Source organism: Scleropages formosus, chromosome 18, assembly GCF_900964775.1.
Source record: "Scleropages formosus chromosome 18, fSclFor1.1, whole genome shotgun sequence".
NCBI classification, from domain to species: domain Eukaryota; kingdom Metazoa; phylum Chordata; class Actinopteri; order Osteoglossiformes; family Osteoglossidae; genus Scleropages; species Scleropages formosus.
In genome coordinates, this window is record NC_041823.1 from 11702724 (window position 1) to 11717631 (window position 14908).

The window sequence follows — 14908 nt, forward strand, 5'->3', positions numbered from 1 at the left end:
CAAGCAATCAGCCATACTTCCTTCCTATCAATTACAAATAAAAAATAGCCCCAGGGCCATATACTTGCTGACGCTCTGCAGCAGAACGTCTGATGTTCCCTTACAGTACATCTGTGGCATGCAATACCACAGTACAAGGCAGCACTGTTTGAAGCACAAGAAGCAAAGAGGTTGCTGTTTAATAAAAGCTGCCCACTTTGTTCATAGCGGGATACCAGAAATGTGCTCACAATCCCCACATTAATGCAACCAGACTGACAGCAGGAACAAACTTATTTTTTTAAAGGAAAGAAGTTGAGGCTCAAGCATCACAGTAAGCAGGGGGCAGAATATCGGGGAAGGATGGGGGTGGAATTTGGAGGAAGAAGGTCATGATCCGCAGGGCCGATGGGAGCCCCGTTGAGGCTTGGAGACAGCGGGGGGTACCTGACAACACAGACGCTACTGTGAACATGATCCCTGCTCTTCTCCCCATCCACACGGGGCTCCCACTGACATCGCTTTCACAGTACACACATTCACCATGGACTAGGTTTAGCGTAATTTCTGGCTCTTGGCGGGCCTCACTTCCTGCTGGTCGAATGCAGCATTCTGGGCTTGTTCTTACTCCCTCTCTAACCCCTTCCATCACCTTCCATAAACAAACCCTCCATCAAACCGGTCCCAAGGAGCTCCGTCGACTTAGGAAATGACCGCATTCGCCGAAATCCGTCAAAGTCAAAACTATAGCTTTGACTATAGCTTTGACTTTCGTCCATAAATGAAACCCAACTTTGTTGTCAGTAGAGACCTTAGAATCACATCTTGAATCTTACTGGGCTTTATTATGAATACAGCAACTGGGTCTCCAATTACTGGTACTGAATATGAAATGAGTGCCTATATGAGTACAAAATGTTCTGTAATTCTGAACAGTTCAGGACAGAGAATGGCCGTAGATAACAAATATTCTAAATGGCTTTAATTAATACTGAGAGGGATTCTCTTTGTGTTGACGTCTCATGCATTTGGCATATATCTTCATTGTCTATGGCATCAGCTAGAGTTATGACTTGGAGTAACAGATATGTGATTGTTAGTCACTGGAAAAGTCGTGATATGTTTTAAAATTTTCACTGAATTAATTTACTTCTCTAGAGGAAAACGCAGGAAATTATCCTGAACATTATTAGATAAATTATTTTCTTTGGTGCTTCAGTCTTTATATGCCTTTTCTTTCAACACGTTCATACACTGACTGTAGCCCAGCTTTTCCATTTACCACTGTATCCCAGCTTTTCCATTTACCGCTTTGCTAATAGAAGTACCTTGCTTAAGCTCAGTCTGTGTGGTAAGAGCTGATCCTCTACTAACGCTTTAAATCTGTAAACCATCTGGTGTCTTCTCTTTTACACTGAAACAAACTTTGATAGATAGAAGAGGCTTCTACTTCAAATGCCTAATTTCTTGACTGAATGCAGGAATATAATACAGGAATACTGACCAAGAAGGAAAACAAATGGTGAAAAAATAGGCAAATAATCTTCACTGAGGGAAATGGTTGATTTATATTTTGTCAATTAAATTGTATTTTATTGTATGAATGTCTGCCAATAGACTGCAGCATTAAACAAATCAAAAGCAAGATGTGTGCCAGTGCTTAGCGTGCATGACGAAACACAAGCCTGCCTTGCGTTGTCTCCTGTCCAGCTTGGGTAGCATAGGACCTGGTGTGTGTGCAGTGCTTGTGGCTGATGTTTAGGATGGCTGTGTGACCCGAACTCAATCGAATTAGGAAGAGAATCATAGTCCAACAAAAACACAAAGCTGGGGCAGAGAGGTAGTTCATGGCAGAACTGCAGACATAACACTCTGCATCTTTCTGGATAAAGCATTTCTCCAGAGAGACAGGGAGCTGCTGTACATTTTTCTGCACCTGTGCTCACAGCCTCCATCTCTTGGCCCTATAAGTAAGAAGGCTTAGTACTATGTTTGTACGATTATTCAGATAGCCCCTGCGCTGGGGAGAAATTCCCTCATCCTCTGTATTCTGGAGCAGATCTCGGTCTCGGTGTTCCTCACTCCTTTATATGACAAAGACTGGTGTTGATTCACAGGAGTCTCTGTCTCCTCCGTTGGTATATCTAATACAAGAAACCTTTAATTAAAATCTTGCATCATGAATTAGCTCTACATGTTTGACAAAGAAATTTTAATTTGTATTACATTACTTGTTTAAAATGTCACTCATAGGCCTCATTTCATCTTTGTGCTTTCTTCACCAAGTTGAATAAGGTTTTCATTTTGATTTGAACAATGATACTAATGACAGTTGTCTCATTTGGCCCTTGGTAAGTCTGCTTCATGAAGGACCGTAATTTTGATTGTACGGTCAGTCGGTCATTTGACTGTAGGTCATAACTGTCAGTAAGAATCAGACCGAAGGCTCCTTGTTTTGGTCCAGGAGAAGGGTCAGTTTTCACACACCCCCAGTGGATGGTTTGAGGAGAGGGGCCACATGGATCAGTGGAGCCGCAGTGATGAACTGTACTCTGCGGAGAAGGGTGGGTGTACCAGGAGGTTGAGTGGGAAGCAGGTGACTGCAGAAATTTACCACAACTCATACTCTGACATCACATCCTGCTAAATCTGTTCTGAATGTGAAAAATATAAACCAATAGGATAAAGTTATAGGAGAGGAAGTGGAAGTGAGTGCACCACCGACTGATTCTGGGTTAGACAGTTGCTGACAGAGGTAGAGCTGTGCCTCTGTGTGCGCATTTGTGTGTGTGGTCATATCACCTTGTGTGTGTTTCTCTGAAATTAAAGAATCCTGTGAATTTCCCACATAGGGATATTCCCATATATACATTGTATATGAGAAAAATGAGATGAGAGAAAAATTACATCTGAATGAAAAAAGCAGACCAGTAAGATTAATTTAAGACACTAATACTGGAAGGGAGCTTCTTATGAACCTTTAAATAACTATATATTTACAAGTGATCAGTAGTGAGGAAAATAAATTGAGTTCATTTTGTGAACAGATTTTTTTTTTTTTTTTTTATGAGTGGAAAAAATCCTTTCTTTATGTCTTGAATGTTGAAATATGATCAGTAACAAGAGCCTGTTAGTCACCGGCATGTGAGAGCTGTTCTGACACAGACTCCTGTCAGTGCCTGTTGATATCAATGACACACACGCTCCTGTCTCTCCGATAGCATCAGTTTTACCCCAGGAGTTCTGGAATATCCCACCTATCAGTGCAGACTTGCACTGGGGAACTCTGTGTGGAGTGTTTGCTGTAACTTTCCCCTCTACGATGATTTCCACAGATGATTTGCTTGGAAACAACGTGAGATTTACGACACCTCATTGAATCTAAGGTTATTCTTTGTTAACCTTGGAGAGTCATTCTACCCTTATGCAGCCGACAAAATAAAAAGAAAAAAAAAAAACTGAAATTCACAATGACTTCTTGGCATGCGAGAAAGTTTTCTAAATACGAAGCATTATTTTCCACTGATAATGGAAAGTGTCTGTGTGTGTGTATTTATGGCCTTTTCTCCATCTCTTCACACTCACGTATATTTGCGTATGACTTTCTGTATGCCTGTATGCATATCAGTGTGTGTTTACATATTGTGTCAATGTCATCTGCATCCAAGTATGTTGCTCTTGCATTTGTAAGTGTGAAAAGTGTGTGTGTGAGTATGTACGTGTGCACAAAGTTCTGCATGCATGCTTGCGTGTGTCTCTTGGACCCATGAGCCCGTTGTTGGCTGTGCTTATGGAAAAGCCGGAATGTTGCCAGGAAGGAAGAATGATGCTGCAGGTGCTCCTGTAATTCTTATTTACCGCGTTGACATGACACACAAACACATGGCCTTAAATAATTGGCAGAGACACAACTCTGAGGGAGGGAAACGCAACTCAGCGTAAGTGCATGAAGACACATTCAGTACACTGAAGACAATTACTCTTTTTAAACACCTCATTGCTAATTTACTAGAAGAATAAACTGTAATTATTGTGCAAAATGTTCAACCAGTGCCAAAAAAAATGAGCGCATGCATATTCACATGCAGAAATTAAAAAAAATATTGTAGAAGCACTAAATCAAAACTCTTACTAGCCATAAATTCAATCGAGCTGGGAGGAAAAAAAATGTTTCTAAGTTAAAAAAAAAAAAAAAAAAATTGAATGCACAGGACCAGACTGAACATTGGTCAAAATGAAGCTCAGAAATCCAATATCAAGAAATTTTGCAAAATCCAGTGACACCAGCCATCAAATAATTTGGACAAGTGTTCTTAACCAAAAAAGACACAACCGTTTAGTTATCTGGCTCTTATGACTAGCACCCACATTATGTTTGCAAATCAACTGTGACAGGTTGGCTAAGAGATGGTCACTTATGCACACCTTATGAATATGCTGAAAATTCCCAGCTCTAATGTGGTATAATTATAGAAATTACCGTAATGGCTTAAACCTGTAGAGTAACCAACGTGGAAAAAAGTGCTTAATCACAATTGCTTTACTGCTGACTGAAAGCATTTCAGCTGAAATACGGTAGACTGGCCTTGATTTACGTGCAGTGAGAAAACAGTGACACTCTCACAAACTAAAAGAATTTCTAAATTCTTTGTGCATCAAAAGGGTACCAATTCAATTATGAACGCACATGCTTTGATCTAGATAGGACTACTTCAAAGAAGAATGCAAATTAAATTAAGAATTTATCTCGGGGTAAATCGGACAGTGTAAAAGAATATAAATATGCACATAAACCTCAGTGGATTGTCACAAGTGAACGTCAAGCCATCTAAAGGTCAAGTTTTTGCACTCCAGTCTCCTGTCTGCGAATGTCTCAGAGTTTTAAAGCAGGTTGACAAAGTAAACAACACACAAGCGTGTCATTCTGGGTTTTGAAAAGTTGGTAGGATAGTGGTCAGATGTATTACCCTTGAGCAAAGTGCTTACCCTAAATTGTTCCATTAAAAACCGCCCTGCTGTATGAAAGTGTCAGCTAAATGAATAAATGTAAAAGTACCAGAGACGCGTTGCAGTACAGTCCCAGTTCGGATTCCCAGACTTGGTATGAGGGTAGGTAAAAAAGGAGGCTGGGAACACCAGCGAATGTGCTGGTCTGACTACGGTAATCAAGCATATAGGCTTTGGTAAAGATTTTCTCATCTTACTCTGAGAATAACAATGTTCCTATTTAATTCTCAGATTACCTCTGCTTGTACTCACACTCTAAATATCAAATCATTTATCCTCTAAACTATAAGGGCGCTGATTGAGTTTTGTGGTATAGCGTACTCTATGAAACTAATTGTTAGTTGGGCTGTATTTTGACATGACGTCCACTCCTTGGGCTCCGTTGATTACAGCAGGTCACAGCGTGCAGGCAGGAGGACCACTTAATAAACCATTAGCTTGTTCAGTGACGACTCCTCTCTCTTACTCGAGTTTTTGTTAACAGACTCTCCTTGTCCTTCAGCAGACCATGTCCATATGTTTGCGTGTGCTAATGACTATGATTAGCCAGCCCAGATTAGAGACGCTATCAAAACCCACAGTCTGCTGCATCCCGGTGCCCCCTGCTCAAAAATGGGGCATTTGATGGAGAAGGGTGTCTACCTCATACTCGGGAAAACATCAGCACTGCATACTCAACATATACAATAGAGGTTCTCAATTTAAACGTAATAAAAAGCAAAACCTCACAGCACAACAACCAAACTCATCAGCCTTGTTTATCCGCGGCATTCTGGGACGCACATAACGGAGACAATGAACAGTAAGCTCTCCTTCAAACTCTTGTGAGAACGTGTTTAGAAACAAGGCTAACATCATTCACATGTCATGGGGATCAACACGGCTCCTAAGGCTCCTAGAAATGTCTTCCCTTGGCCCAAGTCTGCTAGACAGATTAAAAGGTCGCAATGGTGGGCAATGGAATTCCTCCTGATTGCCTACAGCATATACCTGTACATGTCCACCTATATCACAGATCGTATGGTGGCTGTCACTGCTCTACATCTGTTGAAGTCTTTATTTTTAAAGAGAAAAAAAAATGCAGCATTATTCAGTAAGATGGCGTTGTTATTAAAATACTTACCAACACAATATAAAGAATTAAGCTGCATAACATTGCTGTACTGTCTCTTCCCTTGAATACTAACCCCCTGTTGTTGAGCCAAACAGAGCTGACAGAGGTCTGGGGGATTGTGGGAAGGTTTCAAATCCAACAGCACAGTCAACCTGAACCTGAACCGGTCGGCTGAGACTGGCCCCCAGCAGCCTCTTAACTGGATTAACATTCTGAAGGATACGCTACCTGCTAACAACTTTTTACCCCCTCCCCCCCTTTTCTTTATAATCAGCTAAGATCAGTCTCCATATGCTACTTCAGACATAAGGAAATGTTGAGGAAATTCTGGAGGAAATCTTGTCTGTTATGGGGTCTTACCCTAAGGTCCAAGACAGACCGATAAGGACACAGGACATGGTTACCCTTAATGAAAGACATTCAATGTAACCTCCATGCTCCTTTATTAATAAGAAAAAACATACAGTTTATCAACAGACCCATCTATTTAAAGTAAACAGCAGATCTGTAATGGGAACAAAATGTTGCTCAGAGTATGTGAACTTCTGAAGACTAATTTGCTTGTAATACTAAAAACTAGTTTGTAACTTCAGCTGCCTACTGCTAGAATGTGCTCTGAAGAAAAGGAGGCAGACAGCCTTAGGAGACCGATTCATTTGACAATTTGTGTAACCACACAAAAATCTGAAATTGTGATAATAAGATCCCCTAAGAAAAGTAGAGAATAGCCCCTGGGATACATTGGGTTTATTCGGAAGCTCAAGCTGAAGTATTTCCACTGGCTCAAAAACTTTCAACCAATACATACAGTTTTCGAAAGAGAAACCATTGTGAGCTTGTGCACCTTGTTCCTACCGTTATTAATAAAATTATATAAGCAACAAAGACCACAAGTATACCATACACAGTCCTGTGGTCTCATAACAGAATGGTTGGAATGAGGGGGCTGAGGTAATGTTGGCCCTGACCAATCAAGTTGCTCGGATTCACTCCATCAGGAGCCGGGAAGTGAAGCTGGTGGCTGTCAACTTAAACAGGTCATCATCCACTTAGAAGAGCTCATCTCTTTGCAGTCCCCTGGGTTTCCCTAGGTTCCTCTAAGCTGCCAAGAACAGTAAAGCAGAGCTGTGGCAGTATGGTGGGGGTGCATGGGGGATGGTCCATCACTTTGTCTCTCCTCAAACCCAGATCAAAACCCCCCCCCCACAGCACCCATGGTCATGTGGGCAAGCATTCAATCATGCAAGGGAGGTGTTGTCCAGAAACAGTGCTTCTGTCACTGCCATTGAGTGAGTTGAGCATGCATGAGAAAAGATGTCAAAACGGTCAGGGTAGGCGGATCCAGGGACCACAAGAACACAGGGGAAAGAGCACGTATGAAGAGGTGAAATGTCACTTTTTAGTAATCCACCCACTAAAAAGAGACAGAAAGAGAGATATTCACAAAATCTGAATGAGACCACGTTACCCTCCCCCGACACCACCAAAGATCAAGCTGCCGTGCTGGAGAAAAGCCCCCCTAAAACAGCCCACTTCCTGATGTATGGCTTCCGCTGAGCCACAGTAAATAGAAAGACCAAAGAGTGCAGCCCTCCAGAGGGACAGCAGGCCAGGGGTCACCCCCAGGAGTCCACAGCTCCACAAAACCCTCACCCATCAGACACCAGTCATCAAACAGTTTGCCTCTATACAGGGGGGATGTGGACCACTGAGGAAGTTATCATTGTTTTCATCATCATTCATCTTCACCATTAATCAATACTTATTAGCAAAGGAGATTCTCTGCAGCAGGCACAAGGTCTATAAAACTTATCCGAAATTTCATCTTTTCCCACATTAACGAAACAGTTCAAGTCCTCTTCCAAAGAGCTACTTCCCTCATTGCTTTTAAACCAGGATCATTTGGGCACATTAATCCATTATTAATCCATATAAATACCTTTTACAGATTTCTGCTGAGTTGACGAACTAAAGTCACTGAAAGTACCTCCACTAGGTGATAAACTAGAAGTTTTAACTAACATATTACCTTGTTTTCTAATTTAAGGGCTGCGCATGAAAATGTAAAACATTTTAATGGTTGCAGCTGACTTCATCCGTCTAACACATCAAAGCCACCTACAGACAATTGTCATTTAATTACTGTCTTGTAAATTGGACAAAAAAATGCAATAAACTTGTTACTGGAGTCAGTGAATAATTTATAAGATCTTAGATTTTGTGAGGTGTTTCATGTCTCAGTATAAAATGTACTACATGGTGTAACTTTAAACCCAATGGAAATGTTTTCTCACTTCCAGTGACACAAATATTTATAAGATGGGGGGGAATAGAAAATGAGTCATAACCATGCTCAAGATATGACCATGTTTTGAACTACATTTGTTAATATGTTTGTGTAACTCATGCAGTGGTTTACATATTTTTTGTAGCTCTTTCATAAGTCGAATAAGGCTAACAATGAGAACCTGAAGAACCAACCAAAGGAGAAGACCTCAGAAACCTGAGATGGTAGGAGTCCAGTCCTACCACCCCTTTAGCATGAATCACACCAAAGCCTTTACTGCACAGAGGGGGGATTAAGAGACCGGTGATCAATCCGTGGTCATGTATGACTCAATAAATACTGTAAATACTGAAGCAACAGCACGCTTTGTGTCATGGTACACATATCCTCAGATCAAGTGATATTGAGATGTAATGGAAAGCAGTTTCACAATAAATGGAAAACCACTAAATGTATTCATTTATAGCTGGAAAAAGGCCTTCAAAGCCACACTTCTACTGTATATTGAATCAGCATGCTAAGCTCAAGGTTTTGGTGAAAATCAATATTCTCACGCAATGTTTGATGATCCCAATAAGTCACTTATTCTGTGGTAACATGAAATAAAATCTTGACAAGAAAACATACACATGTGGAAAGTATACATTCATACATCAATATTAAATTTAAACCTATAGCTTAATATGAATGACATTTTTGTCATATTGACCTTCAGACTAATCTGGTTGCTTATTGTGGTTGCAGTTCTAGTTGAATTTTTACATTCAATGAAAACACTTTATTTAACTCTATGAAATAGAAGAACATTCTGTTTTTGTACTTACAGTATTCCATACCGTAAAAAAAAATTGACACACTGCACCATATTTTGGAGTTATATTTTAATTTCCTTGCCTTGGCACAATCCTACTGTAAACAGAATCTCTGGGTATGACTCATAACTATCTACATAATAAATACAGTTATAATATATAGTGATGGCCATGGACATACGTTCTGGCCGCATTAACAAAAAAAAAGAACGACTGAGGATGGTGCAGCACAGACCTTAACATCCTTGACTCAGTCATTTTCACAATGCAATTATCATATCAAGTGTGCTTACATGAACTTTGTCTTGAAAACCCAGAGAAGAGGTGGAGGTAGTGCAGCTATAACCCTTGGGAATACGGCGCTTTATAAGTGGGTTCAATAAGATAAAGTCATATTTCCATTGATGCTTGTTCATCTATAATAGGGTACACAGGTATCATAATTACCTAAACTACCGTGACTCCGTAGCTAATTGAGGTTTGTTTTCTCATCATAAGATCTCACTAAGCAACTTGTTTGTTTCAAACTTAACAACAAGATGTTTCTATGTTCAACAGGAACATCACAGAAAAATGTTACCCAGTTTCCCAGTACCACCCAAACCAAGCACAAAAAATGATTGAAGAATTTGATTCCAAGGCAGACTATCCTGTTTGCACACGTAGTGTTGGCACCTGTATGTGAATTAGAATATAGCAATAGGGGTGCAGGTGTTGGGGTGTGCGTGCTGGAAGAAAGAAATGATTTTTGATCTGCCTTCTGCCATTCAAGTAATACACCTCACATGCTAAAGGTTCTATATATGTTCAGTGAGAAATTAGATGGAAAAAAAAAAAACTCACAAAACCAGAGAAATGAAGGATTGCAAATTGCATGTGACAGTTAACTCTGCATTCCTACCGACTTCTGGAATATTTACAGTAATTACTTCTAATTTACAGAGCACGTGGAGGCAATGGAAACTTGGCAGAGCTTAAACGTAATGATACAGCAGAGAAGAAAGGAAAAAAAAAAAAAATCTATTCAACCCATTGACATCCATCACAAGCAAAGTAATAAACCAGCTGCTGTGTGTGTCACCTGCACTACAGTTGTTTTATATCTGAGCGTGTGCTGCAGTCTTTTAGCATCACAGCATTTGCATCTCTGTACAGAACACACACACACACACACACACATTTTCAGAACCGCTTGTCCCATACGGGGTCGCAGGGAACCGGAGCCTACCCGGTAACACAGGGCGTAAGGCCGGAGGGGGAGGGGACACACCCAGGACGGGACGCCAGTCCGTCACAAGGCACCCCAAGCGGGACTCGAACCCCAGACCCACCCGAGAGCAGGACTGTGGTCCAACCCACTGCACCACCGCACCCCCCTGTACAGAACACTTCCTAGTAAAACAGACAGTGGGTAAACAGGGGTTACTTCTTTTCCAGGACATCACCGTCTGCCTCATAATTTGCTAATTTAGTACACTTTGTCGGCATCTGCAGCTGTGACACTAGGAAATAAACCATAATACAACTCACCAATGCAGGCGTGAACCCTGACCGACAGCTGTGTTCGAAGGACTATGCTGTGCTTCTTGCCTCTCCTGTGAAAGAGATACAAAAGTGTTAAATACACACACACACACACACACACACACTCTCACTGACTGAAACCACTTTTCCTGAGCAGGGTCAGGGCAAGCCAGAGCCTAATCCGGCAATGCAGGGCGCAAGACCGGGGGTGTGGGGACCCACCCAGGACGGGACGCCAGTCTGTTGCAAGACACCCCAAGCAGGACTCAAACCCCAGACCCACCAAAGAGTGGGCACAGGGCAAACCCACCGTGCCACCGCACCCCCCAAGAGTTAAACAACATTCATGAAATAAAGTGACTTAAGAAGTGAAATTCATTACAGAAAAATTATGTTTTGTTTATTTAGTTAAGCCCACAAATAACAAAAATACATATTTTTCTCCACTAAAGAGATGATCTTAAATCACTGGGAATCAGAGATATATAGGTACGCATCTGAGAAACAAGGGATATAGTGCAGTGTAGCTTTTCAAAGCTGATAGTCTGTTTTTTGCATTAAACTAAGACAATAATTGCTGTTTTTTACTTTTCAAGCTTGTTAATGAACAACAGTGGAAACTAAGGGAGGGAAAGTCCATCAGCTGCAGTCTCTGTTGAGGCAGGCCCTAGATTCTGGCACAAGGTTCTCATCTCTTCTGGAAGCTGCTGGGACAGTGAAGTATAATGGCTCTGAAGTGCACTAGGCAACCAAACGACAAGCCTAACAAAAAGAAAAATGCATACAAACATTTTATATTAAGCAATTTAGAATGCCAAAAAGTAATGTATTAGTGATTCACACCTTTGAAGACTCCTGCGTGTCAGATATAGATCCCGCCTACCTACTTCTGGCACAAATGAGTTTGCAGTGCTGCTCTTCTTATTATTAGTTACTTAGCTGACACTTATAGCCAAAGGGACTTGGGGATTTTTGCCTATTTATGCAGTGGGCTATTTTTACTGGAACTATGAAGGGTATGTTCATTGCTCAAAGGTATTACGGGAGCTGTGGGTGTGAAAAATGTCAGGTTACAAGACCTTCTTGTGATCACTAGGTTACTTTCCGACTGCAGTAATTGTGAGCTCTAGCTGACTTGGTCACTCTTAGGTTTACATGCAGTCCCAGTTTTCATCTTACATTTAAGGATGATCATAAACAGTGCTGATTTAAAATGACCAGGACAAAAACAATCTGAGAGGCTGTTACTCAGTGTGGATCTAAGAGCGCTGCCTCTTATGTGCTTTAAGATCGTCAGTTCTGTCACAGGCAAGCTAAGACAGGTACTTTTAGTGGCACAGCTGGCAGGAAGAGAGAGAGTGAGGAACGGTAAGGGAAGGAAAGCTAGAACAACGCAGGGCAGAAGTTCTGCAATCTCAAGATCATGATGAAGGAATTATAAAAGGCTGGCTTGAACAACAGTGAAATGTAGAGGATGGGCTCTGTGGGGAGACCACCAGAGCACCATTGTGAGATTCACAGAGGAAAAGAGATAGGCTGCATCTGTCCCCTGAAGCAAAACTGAACATGGCTTCTCTGATGAACTTGGGATATGGGTACAGGTGCAGAAGCATAATGGTTAAGGAACTATGAGATCAAAAGCTTGCAGCTTCAGCTTGAACGGTTTGGCAGGTATACATCTGGGTAAACTGGCAAGTAAGATATACGAATGAATGAACAGGATAAAATATAAGCGGTTTTTGATAAATGTGCTGCCCATGTAACTTTTGTTGTTAAGTGCCATCAGGTCAACATCAGCTCATAGTGACCACATGCAAAAATTGAAAACTTCCACAAGACTTCCACTTCCGTCGTGTTCTCCACTTGTGTTCGTAGGCATGAAAGGGTAAGTCCATCTTTATTCACTCTTGTTAAAATCAGTCCTTCAAAATTCATCCATTCTATTGAGTCTGCCAGTACCTCACACTGCACTCTGGCTAAATACTGCTGTAGGCTATGGTGATTTTTACTGCACTGCCCTCTTGTTCAGTCTTCTGGTCTCTGCTACCAAGCTATGTATGCAACCTGCCAAAGTATTTCCATGTATCTCCTTTCCCTGTGTTTCTCCAGGGACTTCCCAAAGCTGTCAGCATCAAGTTCAAGACTCTGCTTACGGTCTAGAGAGACAGTCAAATTACCATCACCATGTTACCTACAGAACTGAATCAATCCCTACTCCACAGCAAAAATGCCAAGAACGTCCATTTATGGGCACTTTCTTGCTCATTGGGGGTCCAAAATCTAAAGCTTGTTGGATCTCAATCTTGACCATGATGTGGTAGAATGAGCTCACTCTCAATACTTGATAAAAGTCTCATTCAGATCAATTTCCCTTCTGAGCAATTGACACATTCATAATGTACCTTCCTATTACTGTATCACTTCTATAGATTCCCACTGGAATATGTGTAAAATGGAAAATGGTGTTATCAAACAAACAAGCTGTGCTTCAGTAATTGTATTTAAGCAGCGTCTGTTGTGAGACACACATTTGCAGAAAAGCTCTGCCACATGCTTAAATGCAAAACGTAAATGTGCATTTACGTTGTGATTGAGACAATGCATCCGGTTCCAAGTAACTAAATAACTACTACTGACTAACAAAGTGAGGTATACTTAATCAAGCAAAGGGGTTGAGAAAGCTACGCTCAAGCTGGAGTAACTGCTAGTGAGATGAGTTCCTCATGTAGCTCATGAAGACGACATAGTCAAAAAGAGTTATAGGCAAAGGTCGGCATTGCTCATGGTACGTAGACTCCAAAGCAGACAGCTCACAGTAGCATTCTCACTCCGTGAGAGCACTACCTCACAACACCTGCAGTATCACTGACTGGTAGATGAGAAGATCCAGAATGCAATGGTATGTATCTCAGAGTAGAAACCCAGACTGAGAGAACGCTAAAGAACATTCCGTTCCTGGTAAACCAGTTTGGCAGCGGTAGAGTAACACCTCTCTGCAAAAGCTGTAGTCAAAATGCCTGAAAGGTGGGAAATACACAGTCGCAGTGATTGCAATGTCAGTTATGCAGCCTTTAGTCCAAGCACACATTTTAATGGCAACATAGTGGTGCAGTGAGTAGTGCTGCTGTCTCACAGCACCTGGGTGGTGCAAGAGGATGTGGGTTCGATCCCTGCTCAGTCTGGGTGGAGTTTGCAAGTATGTCTGAGTGGGTTTTCTCTGTGTGCTCTGGTTTCCTCCCACAGTCCAAAGACATACTGTTCAGGTTCCCCCATAGTGTGTGAGTGACCCATTGTAAGTAGTGTATCCAGCAGTGTAAGTCACCACGGTGAATAAGGTGTGTGGGCTGATAACACTACATACAGTTCATTTGAAGGCGCTTCGGAGAAAGGTGTCTGCTAAATAAATAAATGTAATGAAATAGCATTAATATTGACACTTCCACAAAAGGGAAAGGTGGAACCCCCATCCCTGTGTTGTTGAAACAAGTCTATACCTTGATGTACAATTTGAATTTTTGTTTGGCCCACTAGCAAAGTCACATTCACTAGAGGTCTCAGAATCAATGAAAATTGACTTATGAAATCTAACTGATATTTATACACTTAACTGACACATATCAAAGGTAGCAATATCACATACTTATAAAGCTGTGTATTTTACTAGAACAATCAGGTAAAGTAGTATTCTCAAGGATACTACAACAGGTCCCCTTCCCTGAACTTAAACCATGAAGCTACAATTCTGTGTCCTTCACCACCACACAAACTGCCGCAGATGGCTAATTATTGCAATGATTATTTACAGCATTTCCATCACTTAAAAACATGCTGATAACGTACTTCATCACATCTACTATTTATATAAAAGGGAGCGAGGGATGGATTTAACCCAGACTTGACATGACTGGTGCTCTAAAGCATGTGTTATTCTATACCTCTGTGAGGAGGCAGCAGTACTCTATATGGTGGTGGACAGGATGCTGAAAATAGGGTTTTGGGTTAACGGGCCACGGGGGATACTTCTAATGTACCCTTAAGTGGGGTAAGGAAAACATCAAGTCCAGTAAAAACCAAGTAAGTAAGTAGCTTGCAGCATACATAGGATGTATGGCTGTAACTTATCTTTGTCACACCAGACAAGTAAACCTGCTAAGCAAATAAAGTTTTTAGAGCAGCTAACCCTCG

The 14908-nt window shown here is 41.3% G+C and overlaps 1 protein-coding gene across 1 annotated transcript in view; it reads right to left on the reverse strand.

Moving 5' to 3' along the window:
* fhod3b (formin homology 2 domain containing 3b) overlaps positions 1-14908 on the reverse strand; it is a 130562-nt gene that overhangs the window by 98390 nt on the left and 17264 nt on the right. Inside the window, exon 3 of the mRNA XM_029246040.1 lies at positions 10730-10794. Within this exon, the coding sequence (XP_029101873.1) occupies positions 10730-10794 (65 nt within the window). The remainder of the gene's footprint in view (positions 1-10729; positions 10795-14908) is intronic.